The sequence below is a fragment of the Cyanistes caeruleus genome, unplaced genomic scaffold (genome assembly GCF_971803275.1).
Source record: "Cyanistes caeruleus unplaced genomic scaffold, bCyaCae1.hap1.1 HAP1_SCAFFOLD_110, whole genome shotgun sequence".
Classification (NCBI taxonomy): domain Eukaryota; kingdom Metazoa; phylum Chordata; class Aves; order Passeriformes; family Paridae; genus Cyanistes; species Cyanistes caeruleus.
In genome coordinates, this window is record NW_028255911.1 from 519,406 (window position 1) to 545,870 (window position 26,465).

Sequence of the window (26,465 nt, forward strand, 5' to 3'; positions counted from 1 at the left end):
GCTAGGAACAATCATGCAAAAAGGTCTCATGGGCCAAATGGTACAAATGTTTCTCCACAAAATTTGCTGTATTTGCAAAATAATGATGCATACTGTGGCAATTGGTCTCACAAGGTAAATTCTAGCAGTTCACCTCTGCAATTACCACCTGGTATTTTTCTAATCTGTGGAGATCATGCATGGCAAGGACTGCCAGCAAACATTTATGGAGGGCCTTGTTATTTTGGGAAATTGACATTGTTTGCACCCACTATACAGCAACTATGAGGAGCCAATAGAACCAGGTTACGAACAAAGAGAAGTGTGTTCCAATTGGGGCCAGAATGCAAGGATCAGGTTGAACTTTGGGAACGTCCTACAGTGATTGTGTCATCTATTTTTACACCTGGAGTATCTAGTGCTCAAGCCTTAACACAGTTACGACGACTGGCATGTTGGACAGGAAAACAATTTAATATTACATCAAAGGTTTTGTCTGATTTGCTTTTGGATATGAAGAGTGTTAGGCATGCTGTATTGCAGAATAGAGCTGCTATTGATTTTTTGCTATTGGCACAGGGCCATGGCTGTGAAGACTTTGATAGGATGTGTTGCATGAATATTTCTGACCATTCAGTGTCTATTCATGCTCATCTCCGACAACTACAGGACAATATGAAAATATTAACCATGGAAACAAATCCATTAGAGGAATGGTTTCAATCCCTAGGTCTCACAGGATGGTTAAAATATTTGGCACAAATGGCAATTGTTGTTATATTGATCATTGTGATTGTGCTACTGTTTATTCCTTGCATACTGCAATGCTTGCAAAACATGATGAAAAGGGCTACTTCTACAGTTTTGTTAGTACAAAAAGAAAACAGGGGAATTACAGAGGAATGGCTAGAGAGCAAAGGTCATGTTCCCATGCAGCAGTTAGCTGGGAAAGAATGAGACAATAGAGTACAGTTGGTGTGAGATGTTGCAAGGTCAGGAAGACCTTAGTGATAACTGTTAACTGAGAACAGGACGCTGTGATCAGAAGAATGTAAATTCAGCATAGATGAGCGATCACAGGAATGTGGAATTAGGTGGAGTTGACCTTAAATAAAAATATCCAAGAATGAGCTTGCTTTTGCACTATGTATGAGCCTAATTATTGATGCTATATAAGTGGTTTTAGAGTTACCAATAAATGAGACTTGCTGATCATTCATATTGAGTGCTGCATTTCTCCCGCCGAACTCATCATTTAGGTCCAAGTTCCAAACTGCAAATTTTTACACTCAAGACACAGTCATGAAGAACATGTATTTCAATTTTCTATTCCTTTAACTGCAGTGTAAAATATCTTAATATTGGAAAACATCCATAAAATCTCTCAAGGAAGGCAGCTAATGGATCCTTTTCACTAGCACGTGAACAAACTAAGGAACTAAAATCAAAGCTGAGTTCTCTTTTTCAAAAGATCAGTTACCTCTTTCTTACTCCAGTGTTATAGAAGATTCTTCACTACACATTTGGGGGTAATTTTTATCTTTCATATTTTTGGGGGTTTTTTTTTTGTTTGCTTTTGATGTTTTTGTTGGTTTTTTTTACAGAAAACATGTCCTAGAAAAGGCATGTCCTTTGCTCCTGGTTCCCGTGTGGAGCAGCTCCCTTCCCGCTGGCTGAGCTGCTCAGGCAGAGCCCGGCAGCTCCTGGCCCTGCAGGGCTGAGGCTTTTCCCCGTTGCTGGGCACAGACTGATGGAGCAGCAGTGCTGAACACGGGCACACGCAGAGGGAGCAGAGCAGCTGCCTTTGCCCACCTGAAGCTCCAAGGCCAAACTCTGAGCAGGCACGGCTGCAAGAGACTCGCAGGCTCCCTGTTGGCTCTGCTGCCCCACTTGTGCCCGGCCCAGCTCTGTGGGAGGCAGAGGGAGAACAAGGGGCAGCTCCCTCCCAGCCCCAGCCCAGGGACCCCTCCAGCCCCGGGCCTTGGGGCACTGTCAGCACCTGCTGCTCCAGCCACGGCTTCTGCTGGCACTGACAGCAACAACCAAACTGGGGCTGGTCCCGAGGGAGCAGCAGCAGTGCCTGCATCTGATCCCTCAGTCTGGGGCAGCCCCCTGGGGGAACAGAGGGCACAGCAAGAGGGACAAAACCAGTCAAGGTCAGAGACTGGGAAGAGCCAGAGCTGGGAGCAGGAACAGCTGCTTCATTGAATCCTGGAGAAAGCTCTTGGCTGGTTCAAAGCACTGAAAGTGTGAAGAGCAGAGAGGAGGCCACACCAAACAATGCTCCTGTTTTCACATTTCCCCTCTCCATGTCCCAGAAGGAATTGAATGAACTTATTCTTCTCTCCAAGTGGTCTCCTTCAGCTTGAGCAGCTCAGCACCAGGAGCTGAAGGAGCTGAAGCCTCAGGCCACAAGAGCTGAGCAAGAGGGGGCCTTTGGACTAAAGTAATGCTGCTAAGTAATGGACCTAGCTGAATGCAGCAGATAGAATCCTGGTATTATAGAATCCATTCTGCTGGAAAAGACCTCTGAGTTCATCCAGTCCAGCCAGTCACCCAGCAGTGTCAAGCCCCCCACTAAACCTCGTTTCTGAAGTGCCAAGGTCTGCACAACAGGCCCTGAGTGAGGCCTGAACAACAGGCCCTGAGCCAAAGGTGACCTCTGAATGAACCTTCCAGCCAAAGGTTATCTGTCCATCTGCTCATTACTGAAATATGCATGGTCATGAACGCTGTGATAGATGTATCCACTCATCAATGAAACATGGATTGACCTTTCTGTGTTTAGAAGCCAGACAAGGCCATGAAATCCGACATCTGGCCTTGTTTGGGGTGTATGGTCAGGGTCGACTCCCTTGGTTCCTCCTTGAGGCCTGGCCAGGCTTCTGTAGGGAACCAAGAGGAGGATGAAACCAGATGTTCCCACACCAGAAGTGCTGTCAGTTTGTTTATTCAGCACTATCAAAGCTTGGCCCTCTCTCACAGCGGGGTTGGAGCCTCACCTGTGGCTGGAGGCACCTGCAGCAATTCCCAGTGTCTGGAGTGGCTCTCCAGACCTTGGCTGTGACAGCTTCCCCAGCTGATGGGTGGATCTGGGGATGGCAAAGTCTGAGGGGAACTGGTGCTGGATCTTTGTTAATCCCTGCAGGCAATCTTTGTCACTGATGATTGGATTCATTGCTGAGCTGCTCCTTTTGTCATCCTTTGCTGCTTGGAGCTGCAGTAAGTGACACTGATTCCTTCAGGTGGTGTTTGTGCCTTTGGTGCTGACTCTGCCCGCTGCTGAAACAAAACTGGCAAAGTCTAGCCAGATCACAACAAAATGTCACTTTTAACATGTAAATGTAAGGAATCAGTCCCATCTGTAATTCCCAGAAGGGAAGCTCTCCCCAGAGTTCGCTGGCTCTGGAGTGGGGCTGAGGTCGGAGCACCGTGCGAGCAGTGGGGCAGTCGGTTAAAAGAGGCTGAACCGCTGGATGTCTTAAAATGCATCCAAACATTGCATATGGAAAAAGGAAAAGAACTCATGGGTTTGGGAAGAAAAGGAGGGATTTTGTTAACAGCACCAAGAGAAGGAACAATTGTTTTTGGAATGCTCCCACGTGGAGTGACAGAAGAAGTCACTTAGTCTTTAGCTCAGGTTTGTTTGTCCAAGTAAAATGATAATAACAATAACAAAAACAATAATAATAACAACACAATAATATATATTTATATATATAACTAAAAATCGATAATGTGAAATAATGCTGACAATTCCAATTTGTTAGCTTTGGCTGCTCACTGTAACACTAAAATACCCTACAAAAAAGGACTAGCAAAGACCCAAATGTCAATGGTAAACTTTGTGAATTGTATACAAGGAATAAAGGAGGAAGGGGTGAAGTTGGCTATTTTTATAGGGTTTGCCGATGCTGTTATGTGGAATGCTTTGTCTGTTCCTGGGAAAAATACAGAGATTAAAACTGCTGGTTTTGTCATGTACCACATTATCCACAAATGGCAGAATTGGTTCCATGGCTGAAGAGGCTCTTAAAAGAGCAGTTGATAAAATGAGGAGATGGGAACCTGTCCCGGTGGAGAACCCATCTCCCAGATGGGCTCCATGCCCTTAACAATGGGCCCACTGGGAAATGGAAACCCCTGGGTGTGCACGGCTGCACCCAATTTGCAAACACAGCCATGGACAGTGAGACTTGGACTGCCTGGGAAATTGTTCTGGCTGTGATGGCCCCTGCCAGGGCCACCCCAGAGGCTGCAGGGCTGGACCTTCATGCACTGGAATTCATTAGGAGAAATCAGAAGCAAATGAGAGTTTACAATACAGGAATAAGAATTCAGATTCCTCCAGGACACTTTGGTTTGATAACTGCACACTGGAGCTTGGCCTTGCAAAGTGTTCATGTCATGGGAGGAGGAATTGATGCAGATTATCAAGGAGAAATTGAAGTAAGTCTGTTAAACAATAGTGAACAAGATTTGGTTTTCCACCACAATGCAGGGTAGTACAGTTATCAATATTGCAGTTTTAAAAACAATTGTGAAAAAAGGACATCCACCTCAAATCACCTCCATTTGTGGAGATAAAAGGTATGGATCCAGCAGTCTTAATAAAGGAGCCAGAGTGTGGGTCCAGAGGCCAAATGGCCCTCCCAAGCCAGCTGAAGGAACAGCTCTGGGCAAAGACAACACTCTTTGAATCCTGAGACCTGGGCAGGAACAATGGGAATATGTCCCTGCAGCCAAGTGTTCTCTGCCAGAACAAGTCGATGGGATGGGATATTGTTTTACAGACCCTGCCAGACCAAATCTCCCTGTTTGCCCCAATGGCCCCTTTGGAAAATGCTCAGATCCACGGGGCTCCATGTGAAGGCTGATGTGACCCTGAGGGACTTCCACACCAATTCCAGCCAGGAGCCTGGCTGTCCCTCAGGGACTGGGACCCGGCACCTCTCCAGCCGAAGGGAAAAGGACCCCAGCAAGCCTTGTTAGCCACAGACAGCGCGGTAAAGCTGAACAGCAAAGGACCTTGGGGACATTATTCTGGAATTCAAAAGGTGCCAGCTCCATGGACAACAGAATTATTGTTCCTAACGTGAATGAGGGTGAGAAAAAAGAATGAGTAAGCTTGTGATGGTAAAGCACAGAAATCCTTTCACATTGTGGCCTCCAACTAGAACAGGGCTTGGTTTCTCTGGAAGGGAAATCTCAGACAATCCTGTAAAACTGATAATTGCATTCCTGTGTTCCACAGCACAGTTTTCTGTCAGTGTCCCTGCACTGGATCCGTTACAAGTCAGAGCCCATTGACAGAGTTTTGGCCACCCCACAGGGTGAGCCCTCCGAGGGAACCCCATTCCTCCCAACCTGAGCTGAGAACATACCCAGCAATTAGTTACATTGAGTATTTTGGCTACTTTGATCTTTAAATTTTCAAAATAATTTTGATGACTAATGCCTTGATTAAATTCAGAGGTGGTTCTGGCAAACAAAGATCCTGGCTGACTCTCAAGATACAACTTACAGGTGTTGGGGGTTAGGTGTCCTTTATTTTCTATTTAGTTCTGGCTTGCCTGTGGAATTTTTACTCATGACTTGCAGGGAAAACTTAACTGCGGGTACTTGGTGGGTGCTTGAGGAAAAACAAAGAGTTTGGCTGGGCCCAGGGGGGGAAGGGGGCAGGAAAAGGGGAGGGTGGGCACAGTTTGGTGGCTTCTTCAGCTTCGGAGAAGAACACTTTGGGTACAGAGCTGTTGTGGTGGGGAGAAGGGAATTTCACCATCACCCAGATGGAGCTGCTGCTTCTTCTCCTTCTTCCCTCTTCATTGGTGGCCTCGCACCCCCTGTCCTGCCGTCACGTGTGGCAGTGCCAGCCACCGCCACGGAGCTGCTGATCCACCTCAGCCACTGGCCCGGGATCTCAGCTCATCCCTGCTGTTCCAGCTGAGTGTTCCTCAGAGCCCTGCAGGAGCACCAGCACTGACTGCCAACCCGAGGGGGTTTGTGAAACAAAGCCTCTCCTCCATCCTTTCCCGTCTCAGCCCAGAAAGCTGTCATGGGGTCCCTGGTTCTGTTTTCTTGCTAACGCTGTAGTTATTGTTGTTTGTTTGCCTGGTTATAAATATTAGTAAAGAACTGTTATTCCTATCCCCAGATCTCTGCCTGAGAGCCCCTTGATTTCAGGATTATCATAATTCGGAGGGGGGGGTCTACATTTTTCATTCCAAAGGTGGCTCCTGCCCTCCCTAGCAGACACCTGTCTCCAAAAACCGAGACATTTGCATGAGAAAATTTTACAAAGTTTTCAATAAAATTCTTATTGATAAATTTGCCTCCATTTCTAACAAGCTGTTCTTAAAGATCCCATCAGGCTGTCTTAGACACTTTGGGCAAGGGATTCCTTCCAAGCTGGGCCACTTGGGGGGGGATGGGGGCGGCCCCAGGGCGGAGGGCAGGGTGTGCAAGGGCCCTTTGTGACACGCTGCAGCACGGTCACCGTGGGATGGTGGCAACGGGAGCAGATGTCAAAGGGCCCTTTGTGACACGTGCTGCCATAGGAGCTGGCGGTGACAGGGCCACGCCACAGTGCTCGGTGCATGCGACGGGTCAGGACGCGCCAGAGCGGTGCTGTGAGGAGCACCCGCACAGCGCACTCCTTTGTGTCGGACCTGGAGCTTTTCTGAAGCACTATTCCTACAGGTGACCTCGAGGCCAGACCACAGGTCTTGCTGACCTGTGGCCTTGCTGAGCCTTCCTTCTTAAGGTTCTCTTGAGGGCAGACCGTGGGACTTGGTGACCCGGAGCTTTTCCGACGTGTCGCCCATCCCTGCAGTCTCTGCCCTTGAGACCAGACCACAGTCCCTGTTGAGGAGCCTCCTGTCCTTGTGGCAGGAGCCCTCAAGACCCAAGTGCAGGACTCGCTGTCTTGCAATCTTGCCAGGACTTGAGTCTTGCAGGTGCCTTCCAGGCACGACTGCAGGACTTGCTGACTCTGAGCTTTTCCGAGCCATCTCTCCTGCAAGCAGCCATAAATCCAGTCACTGCCATGGAGCAGCGACCCCCAAGAGTGCCCAAGTTGGCCTGGCTTGAGGAGGAGGAAGAAGAAGGCTCTGGAGCTGTCCTGGCACAGGAGTCTGAAGAGGTGCAGGAGTTCCAGGCACCACAGGAGGGTGAGTTGCAGAGCTCGGCCTTAGGGCTAGTGCCTGTTGCCAGCTTGGCCCCATCCCATTGCATGCCATGCCATCCCCTGGTGCTGTTCCTATGGAAAGGATGGGAGAGCCTGGAAGAAGATTTGGAGCAGCGACCCCCAAGAGTGCCCAAGCTGGCCTGGGTGGAGGAGGAAGAGGAGGAAGTGGAAGAAGGCCCTGGAGCTGCCCCAGCACCAGAGACCGAAGAGGTGCAGCAGTTGCAGCCGCTGGAGGAGGGTGAGTGGCAGAGCTGGGCCACAGGGCTGGTGCCTGCGGCCATCTAGGCCCCATCCCATCCCATTGCATCCCATCTCATCCCATCCCACACTGTCCTGTGGAGACATACCCATGGACAGCACAAAAAAGGGGCTGGGGCTGCCCCCGCAGCAGTGGCTGTGCTGCATCCCCTGGGGCATCCCGGGACTGTCCCTGCCTGGGGAATGCAGGGCTGGGCTGTGCTCTCCGGCCTCTCCCGCAGCCCCTCAGCTCTGTCTGATCTTTGCCAGATGCAGCCATGGACGGCACACAAGAGCAGGACACCGCCCGTGGCCGCTTCCGCAGAGCAGCGCAGGTACCTGCAGCCATCCCCACCTGCGCTGGGCCTGCTGGCACTGCTCAGCCCAGCACCGCACTTGGAGCACTCCATGCAACTTCCCTGCCTTCCTGCCCTTCTCCTACAGTTTCTTTACCAAATCATCACGAGAATTGGCAAGGAAGACACCAGTCCCATGGACACTGTGGTCAAGGCATCCTCAGAGGTCTTGGTAGAACAAAGCAGCGCTGCCCAGCTGGATCTGCTTGTAGAGACGGCTCTTTTCAATCCAGAGCAAGTAAGCAGCCTGTGGCCAGCCTTTGATCCTCCAGCAATTGCTTGGCTTTCCCAAGCCACACCTGCTGCTCACTTGAAGCTTTTGAGGCCATGGCAGCGTGCTGGAAGAGAAGCACTTGTCTGGGGAAGAAGCTGGGCACATTGCTGACTCCCTCTGCTAGCATTCCAAGTCTCCCTGTGCCTTCTCCAGGTGCCCGGCGTGGTGAGGTACATCCACCAGTGGCTCATGGCCAATGAGGCTGCTGAGCACAGGATGGACTGGGCCCTGATGCAAGTGGCCGAGGCAGAGCCCGATGATGTGGCCATCACTCTCCTGCGGGTGGCCCCAATGTGTGACAGGTATGGGGCCCAGCTGCCCCGAGGCCTCAGGGCTCCCCAGCCCATCACCCTGTACAGCCCGGCCCAGGGCTGTGAGCAACACAGATTTGCAGGGCCCTCTGGCTGCTCCCTTTGCCAGCCCTGCTACAAAGTCAGCCCCCGAGCCTGCTGCCGTGCTGCCAGCCTGCCCCTCAGGGGCCTGTCCCCACAGGGCTGGGCTGCCTGGCTGCTGCTGCCGCTCAGGGCCAGTGGGCACAGGCAGAGCTGGCGGCCAGCTCAGCTCCCCGCTGCTGCCCAGCCCACGGTGCTGTGTCTGACCCCGCAGAGCTGCTATGGCCATGTGGACGACCATCTTGCTCTCGCCCTGGATTTCAGAGGAAGTGACACCGCTCCTCATCAATGTGGTGGGGAGCTGGCCGCAGAAAAACCTGGGCACCTCTGATGGGGACAAGACAGCTGTCTTTTCCCTGACTGTGAATTTCTGGAGCTGGCCTTTGCTCACCGCAAGGCCGGCCGCCTCTCCAGCAGCTCTGTTGCCTCCTTCCCCCACTGCATCTCCCTGCTTCAGGCACTGGCCACAAACCTGGCCTAGGGGCAGCTTCAGGGCCACCAGGCCCGCTGCTCCCCCTGCGTCTCCCCCGGCCTCTCCCTGCCACGCTCAGGCCCTGCCACACGGACGCCCTGGCACTGAGCGCTGTCTCGGGCTGCTTTCTCCTCTACAGGCAACTCTGGTGATGTGGAAGATCCTCCAGGGGCCCTGTTGACCACAGATCCTCACAGTCTATTTCCCCCGCCTCTTTGTGCATCTCCTCTTCCAAACGTACTTCAGTACTTTGTATATGACAGAGGACGTCCATACCTTCTGGAAGGAATGCCAGGAGCAACACGGCCTCTCCACCAGCCCCAACAGGTGCTCCATGCCAGTCCTCTTGTCCCTGCCACTTCCCCAGCCTCAGAGCCAGCGCTCCCAGCGTCACCTGGGCTTTGCTGTGCGCACAGGTTTGCAGTGCAGACCCTGAAGGCCCTGCTCTGCAGTCTCCACTTGGAGCATGTGGTGGTGGCAATGGAACGCAAGCGTGGCTGGGACACGCTGCTCTGTGCTGACACCCACCACTATGCCGTGGGTCTGCTGGCCAGGTGAGACCCCCTTCTCCCCACTGCCTCTGACATTTGTGCCCCCTGCCCGGGATGCCCCCCACAGTCCCCGTGGCCATGGGCCTGAGGACCTCGTCACCGAGGGATGGCCAAGGAGACTGCAAAAGGCTGTGAGAGGAGGGTGCCCAGGAGCAGCCACATCTCACGGGCCCAAATACCCTCACAGGGCGCTGGGGCAATAGGACAACTGTGTCAGTCAGTCCTGGGAGAGGTTTTTCGCACCCTTGCTGAGACTCTTTCTGCCATTTTCTGCCTTCCAGGGTAATGCGCCGTGCATCCGTCCACTTGTGTAAAGGCATCTTAAGCTACCTGCTTGAGGTGCTCAGCAAACCGTTGCCACACTGGGATGTCTCTGCCATGGCATTCCTTGTGGAGGTGAGCCTGATGGCCAGCACTACCTCGCTCAGCTCCCTGCCAGCCCTGTCCCCTGGCATAGCCACAGCTGCCTGGGATGGCACCTGCGCCCTGTGCTGCTGCCTGGGCCCAGCCCTGCACACTTCCAGGCTCCTGCCGGCCAGCTCCCCTCTCACTGCCCTGTGCCTTTCAGCTCCTAGATTGCCTGGACTTGAGTGACTGTGGTGACAGCCTAATGGAGATCTTGTATAAGTACCTGTGGTACAACTCCAGAGAGATGCATCACCAGGTTCTCAGGGCTCTCCTCCTGCTAAAGGATCATCCCTCCATGGTGAGAAAGGGTGCAGCAGCTGAAGCCGTGTGGGCAGCATGAGGCTGGGCAATGCTGTCACTTGGCCTTGGCTGGCCGTTGCCTTGGGTGCTGAGGCAGCTCCTCGCAGCTCTCCTGTCTCCTGCTTCAGCTGCCCGAGTGCTTTGGGACAGCCCTTTGGCCTCTGGGCCCTGCGGCAGCTGCCCGGGCTTTCACACCCTTGTGTTCTGCACAGGCCGAAAGAATGCAGAGCCTGACAGGAAGACTAGTGCACCTCCTGTGGGACTTGGACAGTGACGTGGCCAGGATGAGCATTGCTCTCCTGAGCTATATTTTCACGGATGAAGACACCCCAATATCCTGGCGCAGGGCCCTGCAGCTGGCTGAGCCGCTCCTGAAACTCCTGGACAATGTAAGGCTCTGTGCCCCAGCCACAGCCACTGCCTGCTGCCCGGACACTTTGTGCCCTGTGCATTTGCAGGCCTACGCCAATGTGGGCCACAAGAAGCCAATGATGAGGTCATTTTTCCTTCCTTCCTTTCATACAGCCTGATAGCCAAGTGCAGCTGCTCTCCATGTCTCTCCTTCGAAGAGTGATGTCTTCAGCAGAAGAAGAAGGAAGAAAGCCCCTGAAGGAACGAGTGTACCAGAGCCTGCTCCCACTCTATTTCCACTGCCAAGATGAGAATCGGCATGTGGCAGAGGTGAGGACTCCTGGGCTGCTGCTGCGCCTTGGCAGGGGGCTCAGCTGCCTCCTGCCCTGACGCAGGCTTGCAGGCTGCAGCCTCCTCCAGCCCTTGGCACTGGGACACTCCTGTGCCCTGCCTTGTGGGGCCATTTGCGGCTCTGCTGCTCCCCAGGCCTCTCGGACAACGCTCCTTCGCGCGGCTGGCTTTCTGAAGAGGCCAGACCTGGAAAAAGCGGCGAGGAAGGAGAAGCTGTGGAAGTTTGCCAAGCTCGTGGTAAGGGCAGCCTGCAAGTGCCAGCCAAAGGCTAGAGAAGCCCCCTGGCCCCGGTGCTCAGTGTGTGGGGCTGGCAGCTGTGCCCCTGCCCACTGCTGCATCCGGGGGCCGCACGGCTTCTCAGGGCTGGCCGGGCACGGGAGGCCGGGGCTGGCCGCAGGCAGCAGCGCCCGGCCGAGGGGCAGAGCCCGCGCCAACCCTTCCCTCCTGCCGCTCTCTCCAGCTGGCAGACCCCAGGATCCCCTTGGCCGAGCACCTGCGCCGGGCCCTGCAGTACCTGCAGGACCCACAGGAGACCCTGCGAGCGGCGGCCATCAGGGTCATCGGTGAGTCCCGAGCCCGGGCTCCCTCCCCGCCCCGCCGCAGCTCGGCCCCAGCCCCGGCTGCTGCCCCGGCAGCGGCACCCGGGCCCGGCGCCCTGGAGCCCCGGCTGCCCTCGGGGCTGCTGCTGCCGGCCTCTGGCAGCCGTGCCCTTGGGCTGAGTCAGGATGCGGTAAGGGCCCGGGCTGAGCCCTGCCGGGGCAGGAGGCCTTGTGGCCACAGGGCTGGCAGCGCCGCTGTCAGGGAGCTGTGCTGCTGGGACCCTGACAGGCTCTGTGTTCTCAGGGATGGCCGGGGAGCAGGTAAGGGGGCAGCACGCAGAGCTCCAGGTGTTGTGCAGAGGTGAGCCAGGGCAGTGGGCTGACAGCGGTGGCTGTCGGGGGCAGCTGCAAGCCCTGGCCAGGCTGTGGAGGGCTCTGCTCCCTGTCCCGATGAGGGGCGGTGTGGGCAGAGCAGAGCGAGATTTCAGGGCCACGTGGGGCATTTGTGGCCAGCAGCTTCGGGCTGACCCCCTTGGTCCCTGCTCCCTCCTGGCCAAGGCAAGAGCCGGCCGGCATGGCCCTGGCAGGGGGCTCTCGCTGGGCCCCCACAGCTCTGGGGTGTGACCGTGGCTCTGTTCGTCTCTCTTGCAGCCCTCGAACGCCTGACAGAGGACAGAAGCGGTGCCGTGTCAGACCTGGCACTTGAAACGCTGTATGTCCTCCGGGCCATCCAGAGTGCCCGATATTCCATCCTGCAGAGGATGCAAGACCAAATCCTCAGGGCATGGAGGACACGGCCTCGTCTGTCGGGCCTGGGCTGGCTGCGCTGCTGGAGGTGTACTCAGAGCTGACCTGAGAGGCTCTGTCTTCTGGGGCCACATGGGCCAGCCAGGATTTTTTATTTCATAAGGGTTTTTCTTTTCCTTTTTTCTCTTCTTTTTACTATGTAAATAATATAGGATATGTTAGGGCTGAGAGGCTCTGTCTTCTGGGGCCACATGGGCCATCTGTTAGTTTTTGTTTCATAGAGATTGTTCTTTGTTTCGTTTCCATCTAGTATGTAAATAATATAGGATATGTTATAAACCACAAGAGTCCCAAGACCTTTCTTTTGCTGCCCAGGGTGTGCGGGGCATAGGGGAAGAGAGGGAAAAGGGTTCTTGTGTTCAGCAACCTGCCGGGGCGTGCAGTGGTGCAGGGGAAATGGCCAGAAGCCCCTTGGCCTTTGGTGGTTATGCTGAAGCCACAAGCCCTGTGGCAGGCAGGAAGCGCCGTCTGTGTCCTGCTGCCCGTGTGTTGCTGCCGTGATGGCTGAGGAGCTGCTGGAGCTCCTGTGGGGCTGCGGCGCTGCTGCCGGGCCAGGCTGGGGGTGCCCCTGAGGGCACGGGGTGCTGGGAGGCCGTGAAGGGATGAGGGGCTGCGGAGGCCCAGACGGGACAAGGCAGTGGGAAGGCACGAGGGGGATGTGTGAAGGAGTGGGTGGCAGGAGGTTCCAAGGGGACAGAAGGCCCTGGAGGAGCCGGGGTGGTGGGAAGCCCTGAGGAATTGGGTGTCAGAGGCCATAAGCAGCCCCCGGGCAGCCGCCTGGTCCCTGACACCCGGCTGCTCCGGTGCTGCCCCAAAATGTCCCCCAGGCCTGCAGCAGAAGGCCTGGAGGCTGGGACACCACCCCAGCGGGAGGGTGGGGACAGCCCGAGGTGCCCAGGCTGGGCTGGCTGGGGACATGGAGGGCAGGGGGTGCTGCCAGGCCACGGCCACTGGGTGCCTCCAGGAAGGGGCAGTGGGCAGAGGCAGGGCTGGCGGCCAGCCCGGGCCCTCGCGGCTGCCCAGGCCACGCTGCTGTGACCGAGGCCCCCCTGACACAGAGCTCGGGGCCCACAGAGCTGCTGCCACCATGGGGAGGGTGGCGATGTCTCCTCCGGCAGGGCTGCCCAGTGGCTGCTGCCCAAGCGGCTCTGGAGCCCACAGAAACAGCAGCAGAGTGTGTCCAGGAACAGCAGCAGCCCCAACGTCGGCACCTGCGCACTGAGGCGTCCGCAGCAGCCGGGTGCCAAACAGGGGGAGGCTGTGGGCACAATTGCCTTTGCTTTGGCAAAAGGCTTCAGCAGAGTTGGCCACAATGGCTTTCTCTTCACTTGCAGCCTCACAGCAACGCTTGCCAGCTTCAACTGCAGCCTGTGCCCGTGACTGGCTTGGATGGCCGTGCTTGAGGGCGAGCTCGCCTTCCACACTCAGGTGTCCCAAGGCAGCGGCATTGGCACCATCCTGAGTGAGAGAGAGAGAGAGAGAGAGAGAGAGAGTCTGATGGGGCAGCTGCCCTCCCTCTCATCTGTCCAGGCACCTTAAAGACATATGAAACCAAATCCTGGACTTGCTTGGAAAAAAGGAAGAAGCAGCATGTGCTGAAAAAAAGCAGGGACTTACACAGCTCAGTTTTGCTCTCCACTTGGGCAATCCCAGAATCCCTGAGTACTTGGTGTTGCAAAGTATCATCAACATCATCCAGTCTCCAAGCACCCTGCCATGGGCACAGGTGGTGTGCAGGCACAGCTGTCACTAGAATTGGGAGAACACTTTTCCATGTTGACCTTTACCTCTCCTGGATTTCAAGCAAAGATGAAAATATCATCTGGTGAATGACAGGTGAATAGTGTAGCTCACAGAACTAGGAGTAGGAGTCTCCAGTGGCCCATGGTGTGTCCATTCAACCATTGTTAGATTGTCCAGTTGGAGCTCAGCGCGGTGCAGCCCAGGCACAGGCACCAGGCTGGTCCATTTCAGCATCCCAAAGTCTTGGTGGCTCCCTGTGCACCCATTGTCTCCTGAATCCATTCTTGAACTCCCAGTTACTGCTGTGCTGGACATGAGAACACAGGAGCAGCTTGTTTGGCTCATTCTTGCCTTTGCTGCTCCTGCCTAAAGGAATCATCAGGACTATATGCTGATGGAATGGGATCGCCGAACAGCAGGGACTTTGTCTGTAGTGTCTGAAACTAAAACCTTGTCTGACTGTTCAGACACTCTAAAATCACGGGTGAGAATGACAGCTTTGGTATGGAAGAATCCTAGAAATCTTGACTTGTGATTTTTCTAGTCAAGGATTTGAATGCCAATGTGGAAACTACCAAAATATTCAAACTTGTTTTCATTGGCAACCCTTTTGAAATGGCATCAGCAGAGCTCCAGGGGACAGGGTATGACAGTGGGGACAGTACTTGGCAGCTCATGGCTTCAGATGTGGGAGGTAAATATTTTGCCTAGGTACACATTTAAGTTCAAGTTTTCCCAGGGTTTGGATTGACTGGTCATTGCAGGTAACTTTAATCAATGCAAAAGGATGTAAAAGCAGAGTTTCTGGAGAATGTGCACTAGGGAGTAAATAGGGAGAAAACCTTGAACACAGCCAGCAGGCTCTGGAAAAATTGATAAAAGTTAAAATTAAAAATAGATGTAGCTTTGTGACTGTTCAGACAGGACTCTTTGTGTCTGGAGGTGATCGTAAAACATTTTAAAATCTTAGGAAATTCGGGAACTCAGAAAGAAAGTTAGGCTTGACAAGCCCTGGGAAAAGTAGGCCCTGGAAATGTTAGGCCTTGTGCTTGCTAAAGATCATGTGAAACTGCACCTGTGTAATCAATATATGATAAATGATAGAATTGTTAGATGTGATTAGATATAATTATTGTTTAAAGAACATGAGGAACAATGTTAGGGGGCTGGGGTGGGATCACGAGAAATCCATGCTTGGGTAAAAACAATGCATACAATAGAACAATGTAAGTTTAATAATTAATATGTAATTTGTATAACGATAGAGTGTAAAACATGTTCAACTCAAAAACAAATCGGGTCAGATTTGGGTCTGTGTACCCCTGACACCCAGAGCTCTTCACTAAAGCACCTGCATATAATCATTGTGTGATGATGTGTGTTCCTGAACTCTAACATTTTGGTGACCCAGATGGGACCTTGTGAGTGCTGCTGAGCGAGCTCGCGACCCGATCCTGCTCCAGCCGGCACCGAGGGATTCTCGGGGAGCCCATCGGCCGCGACCGTCTGCGCTGCTCACAGCGTCCCCAGGAGAAGAGGTAAGGTGCTTTCACTTTGGTTTGGGTGCCTGCCAATAAGACGCAGCAAAAGCTGCGCTTGGTTGGGCTAAAGGAATTCCTGTTGGGATTGCCTGGGCGCCGTCCATCAGACGACTGCGAAAGCGTTGCAGGTTCGGCATTTGTGGTGTATTGTAGTTGTGACATGGAGAAGCTTAAAGGGGTTTTGGGCAGCAATGCTCTCATAGCAGGTACTTCTCCTTTGGGGTGCTTATTAGCACATAGGAAACAAGGTCACTTTGGGGAAGAATTACATAAGGCTAAATTAATTTTGGTGAGATCTCCCCATGGAAAAAGACCCCTGTGACACTGTCTCATCTGTTGGTAGCTATAACCTCTCTCTTTCTTTACTTTGTTTTCTTTCTCCTCTCTCTCTCTCTCACTCCCTCTCCTCTATCACATAACCCTTGTTATCACTAAAATAAAGGCACATTATTGCTGTTGTGATTTCAACTGAAATCCCTTTGTGTTCTTTTTGCACTCTGAGATCAAAGAAACTTCTCGTGACTCCCACTGGCGTTAGCGAATCGTGACATTTAAACTGGAGTCACGGACAGGATTTCTGACAGACAGAAGGGGCTGCAGGTTTGTTGTGCAGTCTGTATTAGGGGAAAGATGTTTTGCTCCAGCCGCACCCAGCCCGACACTCCCAAGAGAGTGAGCGGTGTCTAGAAAGCAAGGGGGGCAACTCGAATTTCCCACAAACTGCACACGCCGAGGTGAAAAGCACCCCACACTCACTTGAGGGCTCTGTCTGCAGAATTTCACAAATGATCTCTTAGTGCAAAAGGGCGGGAATGCTTTTGTTGTTGTTGTGTGTGTGAATTTTGAGTGCTTGGTGTAGCGAAGAGACAATCAGAATTTTAAACTGAAAGAGTGCCTCCCAAGCAGATTTGGTCTTTTTACCCACACAGGGAAGCAAAAAGCAGTGTGTGTGTGTGTGTGTGTGTGTGTGTGTGTGTGTGTGTGTATAATTGAAGTTTATACCTCCCTGTAGTGGTTTTCCCTTTGTAAAAATGACTGAAAAGGGCAGTGCAGAAGTTAAAGCTGCATTTTATGCTCTGTTAGCAAAACACAATGCCAGACCTTCTCCAAGAGGGGAAAAGCAGGCGCTTAGTTACTGGTTTAATTTGGAAAATGTGATTGATAGAGTGTGTTCTTTACAAGATGAAAGAAAATTTAAATTGGGCAAAAATCAAACTCTACTCTGCTCAGTTTTACAGCAGCTCCAAAAACTGGCTTTAAGCAAAGAAGTGAGGAAAGAACTAGAATAGACTCCTTCTAAAGCTTAGTTGAAATTTTGCAAAAACAATTCAATGAAGAAAAGAGTAAGATCAATCTGTTGCGAGCAGCCCTCCAGGATGAAAATTCAAAAATGCTGACTCGCTAAAAGAAACAGAAGAGGGGGAAACCCCTCTCCTGAATCAAATTTACCCTCCAAAAGAGCTAATTCATTCCAGTAGAAATGATGGACCTGTAAAAATGGCAGAAGAAAAATCAGAGAAAGCAAAGGTGTTAGATGCATTGGTTCTCTTAAGGAAAACCCAGACAAGAGAAAAGAAATCTCTCACTGCCAGTATTGGTGGTCACTGGAGATAAAGAAGGGGGTCCCCAGCAAGGTAATAGATGGCTTCTCACTTCAAAGTTGAGTGAAGTTGTTTCTAATTGGCACTGTCCCAAGTTCATTGTATGGAATGCCCCATTGGATAACCCAGCACAGCTCCACAGGCTCTGGGCTGTGAGCCAAAGCCGTCTCCTTCTCAGCTTCTGGGAGTGGAGCCCAAGGAGCCTCAGAATCAGGGAAACTGGGAACTCTGCTTCTCCTGGGTGAGCAGAGAGGCAGAGGTTGCTTTTATTTCAAATGCTTACGAGAAATAACAAAACTGGAGACATATTGATTACAGCAATAGTGTGTAGAGAATATTTGAACAGAAGGTGGGCATGATATTTTAGTAAAGGCCTGTCTGCACAAACCAGCCTTTGGTATAAGTCGTGATATTAAAGGCTCATGTCCTTGAAACTTTCCTGAAGCAGAGAGAATGAAGCAAAACAATATCCTTGTGTATAAGAGAAAAAATGTAAACCTGTGTGGATTAACCAAGAGTAACTTGCTTAGCCCAGGGACCCTGTAAAACCCTATAAAAGTGTGCTCAAGATAGAAATAAACGATGTTCTCCATACTTCTGTGAAGACTAGGCTTAATAGTCTGAGCGCTTTCTCCATAATAGTGGGTCCTATACATCCACTTTTTACTTTTGTAGTTAACACTGGAGCCCAAGTTTCTGTGTTGAGCAATAAAGACTAGTGTAGGATTTGAGAGCAATATATGGAATAACTAAAGATATTTACCCAGTGGTAGCTAATCCTTGCACATTGTTAACATCTATAAAAGAGAAATAGAAATGGTTTACTGTACTTGATTTAAAAGATGCCTTTTTCTGCATACCCCTTGACAAAAAAAGTAGGAAACTGTTTGTCTTTGAGTGGGAAAATCCAGAAAATAGAAGGAAAACTCAGCTCACTTGGACACGACTCCCACAAGGACACAAGAACTGTCCAACCCTATTTGGAAGGCAGCTGGGGAAGGAGCTGGAGATTTGGACCGAGAACGAGAACGGGCAAGTACCGGGAAAACAATACCTGCTGTTACAGTATGTTGATGGTGTACTGATAGCTACAGAAGAGAGAACAACCTGCATAAAGGTACCAATTGAAATTTGAAATCAGCTGGGAATGGGAGGATATAAGGAGTCTAAAGAAAAGGCACAAATTGCCTGGCAGACTGTGATTTCCCTGGGATGTGAAATCTCACCAGGGCAATGTAAGCTGGGTACTAATTGTATTCAAGCTATTTGTGCTATTCCAGAACCCCAGAACGTGCATGAGCTGCGAGTCTTCCTTGGGATGACAGGGTGGTGCTGCCTGTGGATCATGGACTATGGACTAATTGCAAAAGCCCTGGATGAGGCCCAGAAGACGCAGCCGTTTACCTGGGGCAGAGCACAGAAGGAGGCCTTCCTCAAACTGAAGGAGGCATTGACAACTGCTCCGGCGTTCGGATTGCCAGATTTGTCCAAAGATTTCCAGCTGTTTGTGCATGAAAGACTACACCTAGCACTGGGAGTGCTGAGCCAAGGTTTGGGAAGCTGGGAAAGGCTGGTAGGCTGCTTTTCCAAACAGCTTGACAAGGGGAGTGCTGGATGGCCTTCATGCCTGCGGGCAGTTGCAGCCAGCGTGATGCTGCCACAAGAAGCCAGGAAACTCACCATGGGTAGACACATAGATGTCTCTGTGCCACACATGGTGAGCACTGTTTTAGAACAAAAGAGGGGCCATTGGCTATCTCCAAGCAGGATGATGAAATTCCAGGTAATCCTGACTGAGCAGGATGATGTCACACTAAAGACAACTGACCTCTTGAATGCAGCTCTGTTCCTGGGTACCACAACTGAAGAAGGCCCATTAGAGCATGACTGTGTAGAAGTAATAGAGGACACCTATTTGGCAAGAGAAGACCTGAAAGACATCCCACTGGAGCAAGCAGAGTGAGAGCTATTCACAGATGGAAGCAGCTTGGTGGAGAACGGGACCAGATACGCTGGATATGCGGTAACAACAGTCAGTGCAATAGTGGAGGCAAAAGCATTATCAGCAAATGCATCTGCCCAGAGGGCAGAACTGGTTGCCTTAAGCAGAGCACTAGAATTGAGTAAAGGGAAAAGGGGAAACATCTGGACTGGCTCAGAGTATGCTTTGGAGTAGTGCATGTCCACAGAGTGCTGTGGAAAGAAAGAAGACTGCTGTCTGCTCAAGGCACACACATTAAACATCAAGATGCAGTCCTGCAATTGATAAAAGCAATACAAAACCTGAACAAGTAGCAATTATGCACTGCAAAGGACACCAATCAGGAAACTCCAAAATTTGTGAAGAAAATCGGAAAGCAGACTGGACAGCTTGACAGATTGCTTGAAAAGGGCAAAGAACAATGGCATTGATATCTTTAAAAGTTAATGTATCTCAATTTAATTTGCCTCCAAAACCAAAATATTCAATAGGAGATGAGAAATTGGGACATTTTCTAAATGCACAAAAGAATTCAGAAGAGTGGTATGTAACTGCACAAAGACAAATAGTGTTTACCCCCTTGATAATGAGAGAAGTTCTATAAATGAAACATAACAAATGTCATTGGGGTGCAGAGGCATTGGTAAAATGGATGAAACAAAAATTAATCTCGGTACAGATGCTAACAATGGTAAAATCAGTAATGTCAAAATGTGAAATGTGCTTAAAAACAACTCAGTGGCTAGACACAGGCATAGCTAGGGAAGATTAGGATAGGAACAGAATCAGGATGACACTTGGCAAGAACCCTCTTGTAGAGTGAAATTTGGCTGGGCCCTAGAGTCTTTGCTCGGTCCTAGAGCAAACTATCAGAATAAAGAAATGTTTTACAAACCTACAGGTCAGGTAGAGAAATTGGCAAGAGTGAGCTGGGAAAGATTTAAAGAACTAAATGTACAATTACAATTTATTACTCCTGAAAGAGCATGGAGTGTGTGGGTTTTTAAATGGATGGATTGATCATTGCTGTGTCCACATCCCAAATGTGACTGCAGATGTAGAACATGACATCAATCAGTTGCAACAAATAGAGCACAAAGCACAGGAAGAGCAAAAGGATTTGACTACAAGTTGGTTAGGCAAAATCTTCAAAGGGTTAGGGTGGAATGTGAGTTCATGGATTAAATCTATCATTGAGAGTGTGATCATCTTACTAATTGTATTCTTAGCAATTTGCTTAGTTTACAGCATCTTCAAGGGAGAAATAAAGAAGAAAACATCCTGGAACCAGAAAATAATAAAGGCACTGACATAAGATCCACCCCCACCATCTTCTGGTTCTCCAGTTCCTGACAGCATCCAGGACAACGTTTACATCAATCAAGGATTCGAAGAACATCGAGTGTAAACTCAGAAACAAAGGACTGTGTCAAGTGCAAACATTTGCACTTATAGTGAAGTGAAAATGCTTTCAAAGCGGGGAATGATAGTAAAAGGTTCTAAAATCATAGAAAATTTGGGGACTCAGAAAGAAAATTAGGCTTGGAAAGCTCAAGATGAGTAGGTCCTGGGAAATGTTAGGCCTTGTGCTTGCTAAAGATCATGTGAATCTGCACCTGTGTAATCAATATATGATAAATGATAGAATTGTTAGATGTGATTAGATATAATTATTGTTTAAAGAACATGAGGAACAATGTTAGGGGGTTGAGAGGGGAACACGAGAAATCCATGCTTGGGTAAAAACAATGCATACAATAGATCAATGTAAGTTTAATAATTAATATCTAAGTTGTATAACGATAGAGTATAAAACATGTTCAGCTCAAAAGCAAGATGGGTCAGATTTGGGTCTGTGTACCCCTGACACCCAGAGCTCTTCAATAAAGCACCTTCATATAATCATTCTGTGATGATGTGTGTTCCTGAACGCTAACAATTTCATCAGATTTTCCTGGAATTTTGTGGGATTTTGTGAAATTTTGTGGACATTTTTGGATATGTTGTGGATGTTGCTGGAATTTGGTAGAATTTTGAGAAGTTATAGGGAATGTTGTGGCATTTTTCTGGAATTTTTTGAGGCTTTTCCAGAATTTTGTGGGATATTGAGGAGATTTTGTGGAATGTTTCTGGAATTTTGTGGGATTTTTGTGGGATTTGGAGGAGACTTGAAGCATTTTGAGGGATTTTTCTTGGATTTAGTGGGAAATGGTGGAGATTTAGTAAGCTTTTGCAGGGAGTTATTTTTCTTAGTGACCCAATGACCCAACACCTGTGTGCTGCACTACGGTATTTTCTATCCAATCACCTCCTACTACCCAAAAACCCCTAGGAGAAGAACATGAAGAAGAAAGAAGGAGGACAAGAGAAAAACCCTAAATCCTCCATCTTGTCTCTTGTTCTCTAAACTACTTTTTTGCCCAGTGATTTAGAAAACTTTCTAATCTACACACTCACACTTTTCCTATCTAAGTTTAACATTTGTTTTCATGTATCACCATGAAAACATGCTCATGAATTTCGTATTATATGAAATTCAGTGTTTCTTTGAATCCTAGAAGTAAGTATTAAAAACAAGGGGACACACTCAGACTCCAACATGTTATCTACCTTTGACTGATCCAAGGAGCTATTAATCATAATGCTGCCTTAATTAATAGGATTAGTCACCCAAGTCTCAGGCTAGATAGTGAAGACACAGGCAAGCAGCTCAGCAGAAGGTTTTCTAGGAACATAAAGAAGGAATCCAGGACATTGTCCTGTATTTTCCTTTAAAACAGCTCTGAGAAATCCCCAGGATACTCATGTTAGGAGAAAAGTCCTACATGATTTACATGACCCTGCTGAGCTTCCGAGATCAGGCGGGATCGGGCGCTCTCAGGGCGCTCTGGCCGTAGGCGCTGCTTCCCCTCTCAGGAGCGCTCACCTTCCTGCCGTGCCCCGCAGCCTCACCAACACAGCCCAGACACGCAGAGCACACAGCCCGGCCACCAGGGCTGCCTATGGCCACAGCGGACTCGGAGCCACAGCCAGCAGCACACAGGCCACACAAAGCACAAAACCCACACCAGGCCAGGCACACAAGGCACACAAAGCACACCAGCCACCTGTGCCCACAAGCTCCTGCCCCTCGCCAAGGCTGCCCAAGGAAAACAAGGCACCTGCCGGGACCTGTGCTACTGTTCAAAGTTATTAGTCTCTGCCATATAACAGGAATAGATGGTCCAAAATTAAATGGCCTCAGTGTCACCAGGAGTTCTTCACACAGTGCAGGTGTGACATTTGAAAGCAGACAGACTACAGTCCTTTTTTTCTGTGTAACTTCTGGCTGCAAGTCTGTGGCCATAGGGAGATGCCACAATGTGTCATTTAAAAATCATCATTTTTAAAAGCCCAAACAACCAACCACAGCTTCATCTTTCTTGGAGGACTTCATCAGTTTATTCCATAACAGGAGCACAATCTAACCAAGAGAACACAGAACTGTCATTCCAAATACATGGGCTATGCCCCTTCCACTTGGCTAAGGGGCTGGATTTCCATCAGAGACCACAAGCCAGGACTTTCAACAGTATTTGCTGCCTTTTTCTCTAAGGCATCATTTGGGATATTTTATGGCCTTTAATTAAATGCAAAAAAATGCTATCTTTTCAAATACTTTGTAAGGAACTGAAAAGACAAACTTTCCACAGCCAAACAAAAATAGTGTGTATGTCTCTAGATGCATATATGGAGGTGGAAAAAGACAAGAGGATGGAAGATAAGAAAAAATAGGATTTTTTCTTAATAGGATTTTTCTTAAAATAGGATTTTTCGTCTGGGATTGGGGGGAGGAGAGGAGGGAGGGGCAGGAATGGGACAGTGCTCCAGGGTCTGTGGCAAACAGTAAAGAAAAATATGGAGAGGTGTCAGAGAAGTAGAGGTGTCAGAAAATTAAAGGTGTCTCCAATAACATAACTATTTGAATTTTAAGATGGAGTGTCGGTAGGCAGCTAAGTAGGGAGATGACAAGGATGGGAGTGTGAAAGAGTTAAGGATCAAAGGAATTGCTCGGGATGGATCTATCTGTGAATAGCACTAACACAAGTTTGCTGCCATTTTAAGCACCAAGTGCTCCACTCAGCCATACTTTGAGATCAAGTTCCTGTAAAAGTATATATTTAAGTTACGTATGAGGGCATTTCTTCACACAGGAACAATTTGAGCTATTCCTGCAAAGGCAGGCAGCTCAATATTTGAGATATAGAGTGGTTCTGCAAGGAGATCTGTTTTCTTAGACTGATGGACTTGGAATACAAATATGAGTCCGATGTTTCTTGTGACACCCATGTCTGGAAGTTTACAGTAACCCTGAGGTGATGGCCCTGCTTCAAATTCATGCATTATGTCAATGAAGAACTGTGCACGGACTGGAAAAGCTGCTTAGCCGTATTTTCCCAGGAGACTGAGCTGTGTGAAATCATCCAAGATGAGTGTTTCATGGGGCTTTCCATTTCTGTTCCTGTTGGGAAGGCAGATTGCCTCAGTGAGCTGAGCAGTGAGTCATGAAGGTCACACAACAAAAAAAAGTAGAAAAAACTATTTCAGTTGGAAGAGTCCTACACCAGTCATAGAATGACAGAATCATAGAATGGCTTGGGTTGGAAGGGACTTTGAAGATCATCTAGTTCCAATCACGCTGCCACGGGCAGGGACACCTTCCTCTAGAGCAGGTTACTCCAAGCCTTGTCCAGCCTGCTCTTGAACACTTTCAGGCACGGAGCACCCACAGCTTCTCTGGGCAACCTGTTCCAGTGCCTCACCAGCCTGACCCTAAAGAATTTCTAACATTTCATCTAAATGTATTTTCTTTTGGTTTCAAGCCATTTCCCCTTATCCTATCACTACATGTCCTTTAAAAGTCTCTCCAGCTTTCTTGGAGCCCCCCTTTAAGGTGCTTTAAGGTTGCCCCAGAGCCTTCTGTTCTCCAGGCTGAACAAACCAAACTCTCTCAGCTTGTCATCGTAGGAGAGGTATTCCAGCCCTCTGATCCTATCCATGGTCTCCAGCAGTCCCATGGCCTCCTTCAGCTGCTTGAATCAATTCAGGGCTGAGCAAAATGTTAAGAATGTTATTCAGCTCATTGTCCAAGTACCTCTCAAACAGACAGGCTTGGAACCATCAATCATCTCTTTAGGAAGCCTGTTAGGAAGTGTTTGACCCATGTCTATTGATAAAAATGCTTGCTAAACCTCATCTAGCTCAGTTTGGAACCATTCCCATCTGTCTTATCACTGGATACCGGGGAGAAGAGATCAGCACCTTGCCTTCCTCAGGTGTTTGGAGAGAGCAAAGAGTTTGCTGCTCAGCCTCATTTCCCCCAGCTGCCAGCACTGCTGGGTAATTCCCCCTTTTGACCAATTAATGATGCTGTGTTTCATTTGTCCCAGCATGACGTTCCCTGGGGGCACACTGCTGACTCCTCTTTAGCCAACTCCCCCAGATCCTTTTCTGTAGGGCTGCTCTCCCCCCACTTCTGTCCAAACCTATACTTGTGTCCAGCTTGACTTTTTTTCTTAGTGTTGACCTCTACAATTCTGTATCACCAGCAGAATCTGCTGATCATGTCCTCACATGCTTCTGCTAAATTTATTTGGCCTATCTCAGCTTTTATCCGTGTATCTACTTGTCCAAATTAGAGGATACATATGAAAATATTTCCCAGCCTTGTTTGTGCATTTCTCACGGTCAAGTACATCCATTGCTTTGAATTGAAGAAGTATTTCAATAGGTGAATGAAAACTATCAGCATTATACAAGGCAAGGTAGAAATGCAAATTAGAGGGAGAAGTTGGTTTTAAAGACACAAGCGATTAGGGCCAGTCACATCGGTTAGTTTTGATTGCAAGGCCACAACTTAGACCTAGTGCTTGGGATTTTCCACAGAAGCATTCAGTCTGGCTTTGATGACATTGAGTTATGAGGCATCTACTCTTTTCTTCATGTTTTGATTTACTGGCCATTCACTCCACATTAAAAAAAAAAAAAAAAAAAAAGTTTGATAAGTATTTTCTCCTGAATTTTTGTATCTTTTGTACCCATAGTATTGTTTGCTGCTAGATGAAACAGTTATTTCATATCCTGTACTTTTACCCTGAGAAGGCAGTTAGAAACTATGATCAAATAACCCCTCAGTCCTCTTTTTGGTAAGTACATTGATCTCTAAAAGATCTACTTAAAGAGTAAAACTGGGGGGGGAGAGGGCAATGATCATTTTACTTGCATGCTCCTGTAATTACTGATGCCATGGGAAAGATATTTATTACAACAATATGTCTGGAACTGTACAACATACAGAGAAATGTGTGCTCTCCAAATTTACTTGGATTATCTCAAGGTTTTTCCTAAGACTGCATTTATCTTGCATTGCCTTGACTGTCAATGCATCATTGCTTTTATGTTCTTAGAGGAGCAAGAATGAAGACACTCTGAAATGGTATTAGAATTCCAACCTGGATTTCTTCCAGTGCTGTTCAGCATAAGTAATTGAAACCCAATATTGTATCTTTATATACTCTGGAGCATTTCTTCCAAGGAGCAAATTTCTACTCACTTACTGTTGTGTAGGTTATAAATGACATTCTGCATTTCTTCAGATCCATTCTTTTAGCCTGGGATTAAGATTTTCTGAGGTGGAACAAGCCCTTTGGAGTTGGGATCGAGCCCTTTTGGGGTCAAATGGAGCTGTTTTGCGTGGGATTGAGTTGTTTTGAGGTGACAGATGGATCCCTCCTGGCTTTTGGAGTGCAAAGAGATGGAGATAAGAAGCAAACTGTGGCCAAAGGAGAAGGATAAGCAGCCAGGTGTATTGCCAAGGTGGATCCCAGGAATGTGCCCAAGGTGGCTCCTCCAGTGGGGGATGGAGCTGCAGCAGTGCACGAAGCTCTTCCCGCACTCGGGGCACTCGCAGGGCTCCCCTTCCGTTGGTGTCGGGTCAAGTGAGAGCTCTGTGAGAAGCTCTTCCCACACTGGGAACACTCGTGGGGCCTCTCCCCGCTGTGGATGCGCCGCTGCTTGACCAGGTTGCTGTTGTGCTTGAAGCCCTTCCCGCAGTCGGGGCAGCGGAAAGGCCTCTCATCCCTGTGAATCCGATAGTGCCGGAAGAGAATGGATCTGTTGGGAAACCTCTTCCCACACTGAGAACACTCGGAGATCCCTGTTCTGCTCTGGGAGCGCTCCTGGTGTTGATCCCAGTCCCTGTGCTGGCCTCGCTCTCAGTCTCGGAGCAGTCCCGGGGCACTCCCGGAGCCGATTCCGGTCCCGGTGTCGATCTCAATGGCGCAGCGGTGCCGGTCCCGGTCTCAGTCCCGGTCCCGGAGCGGTGCCGCTCTCGGTGCCGGTGCCGGATTCAGTCCCA

General features: G+C 49.6%; 1 protein-coding gene across 1 annotated transcript; it reads left to right on the forward strand.

Moving 5' to 3' along the window:
- Window positions 1-10,376: 10,376 nt before the first annotated feature.
- On the forward strand, window positions 10,377-21,966 carry LOC147646211 (uncharacterized). Its single transcript, XM_086873779.1, has 5 exons — window positions 10,377-10,544; window positions 10,681-10,836; window positions 10,993-11,094; window positions 11,318-11,420; window positions 21,881-21,966. The coding sequence occupies exons 1-5, from the start codon at window positions 10,377-10,379 to the stop codon at window positions 21,964-21,966; spliced, it is 615 nt and encodes a 204-aa protein (XP_086729905.1).
- The last annotated feature ends 4,499 nt before the right edge of the window (window positions 21,967-26,465 follow it).

Bases quoted from the DNA above. Each gene is read 5' to 3' on its own strand.
- LOC147646211 (XM_086873779.1), top strand. From the start codon at position 10,377: ATGCAGAGCCTGACAGGAAGACTAGTGCACCTCCTGTGGGACTTGGAC. The intron at 10,545-10,680 runs GTAAGGCTCTGT...CCTTTCATACAG, and splicing joins TCCTGAAACTCCTGGACAAT to CCTGATAGCCAAGTGCAGCT. The intron at 10,837-10,992 runs GTGAGGACTCCT...GCTGCTCCCCAG, and splicing joins AGAATCGGCATGTGGCAGAG to GCCTCTCGGACAACGCTCCT.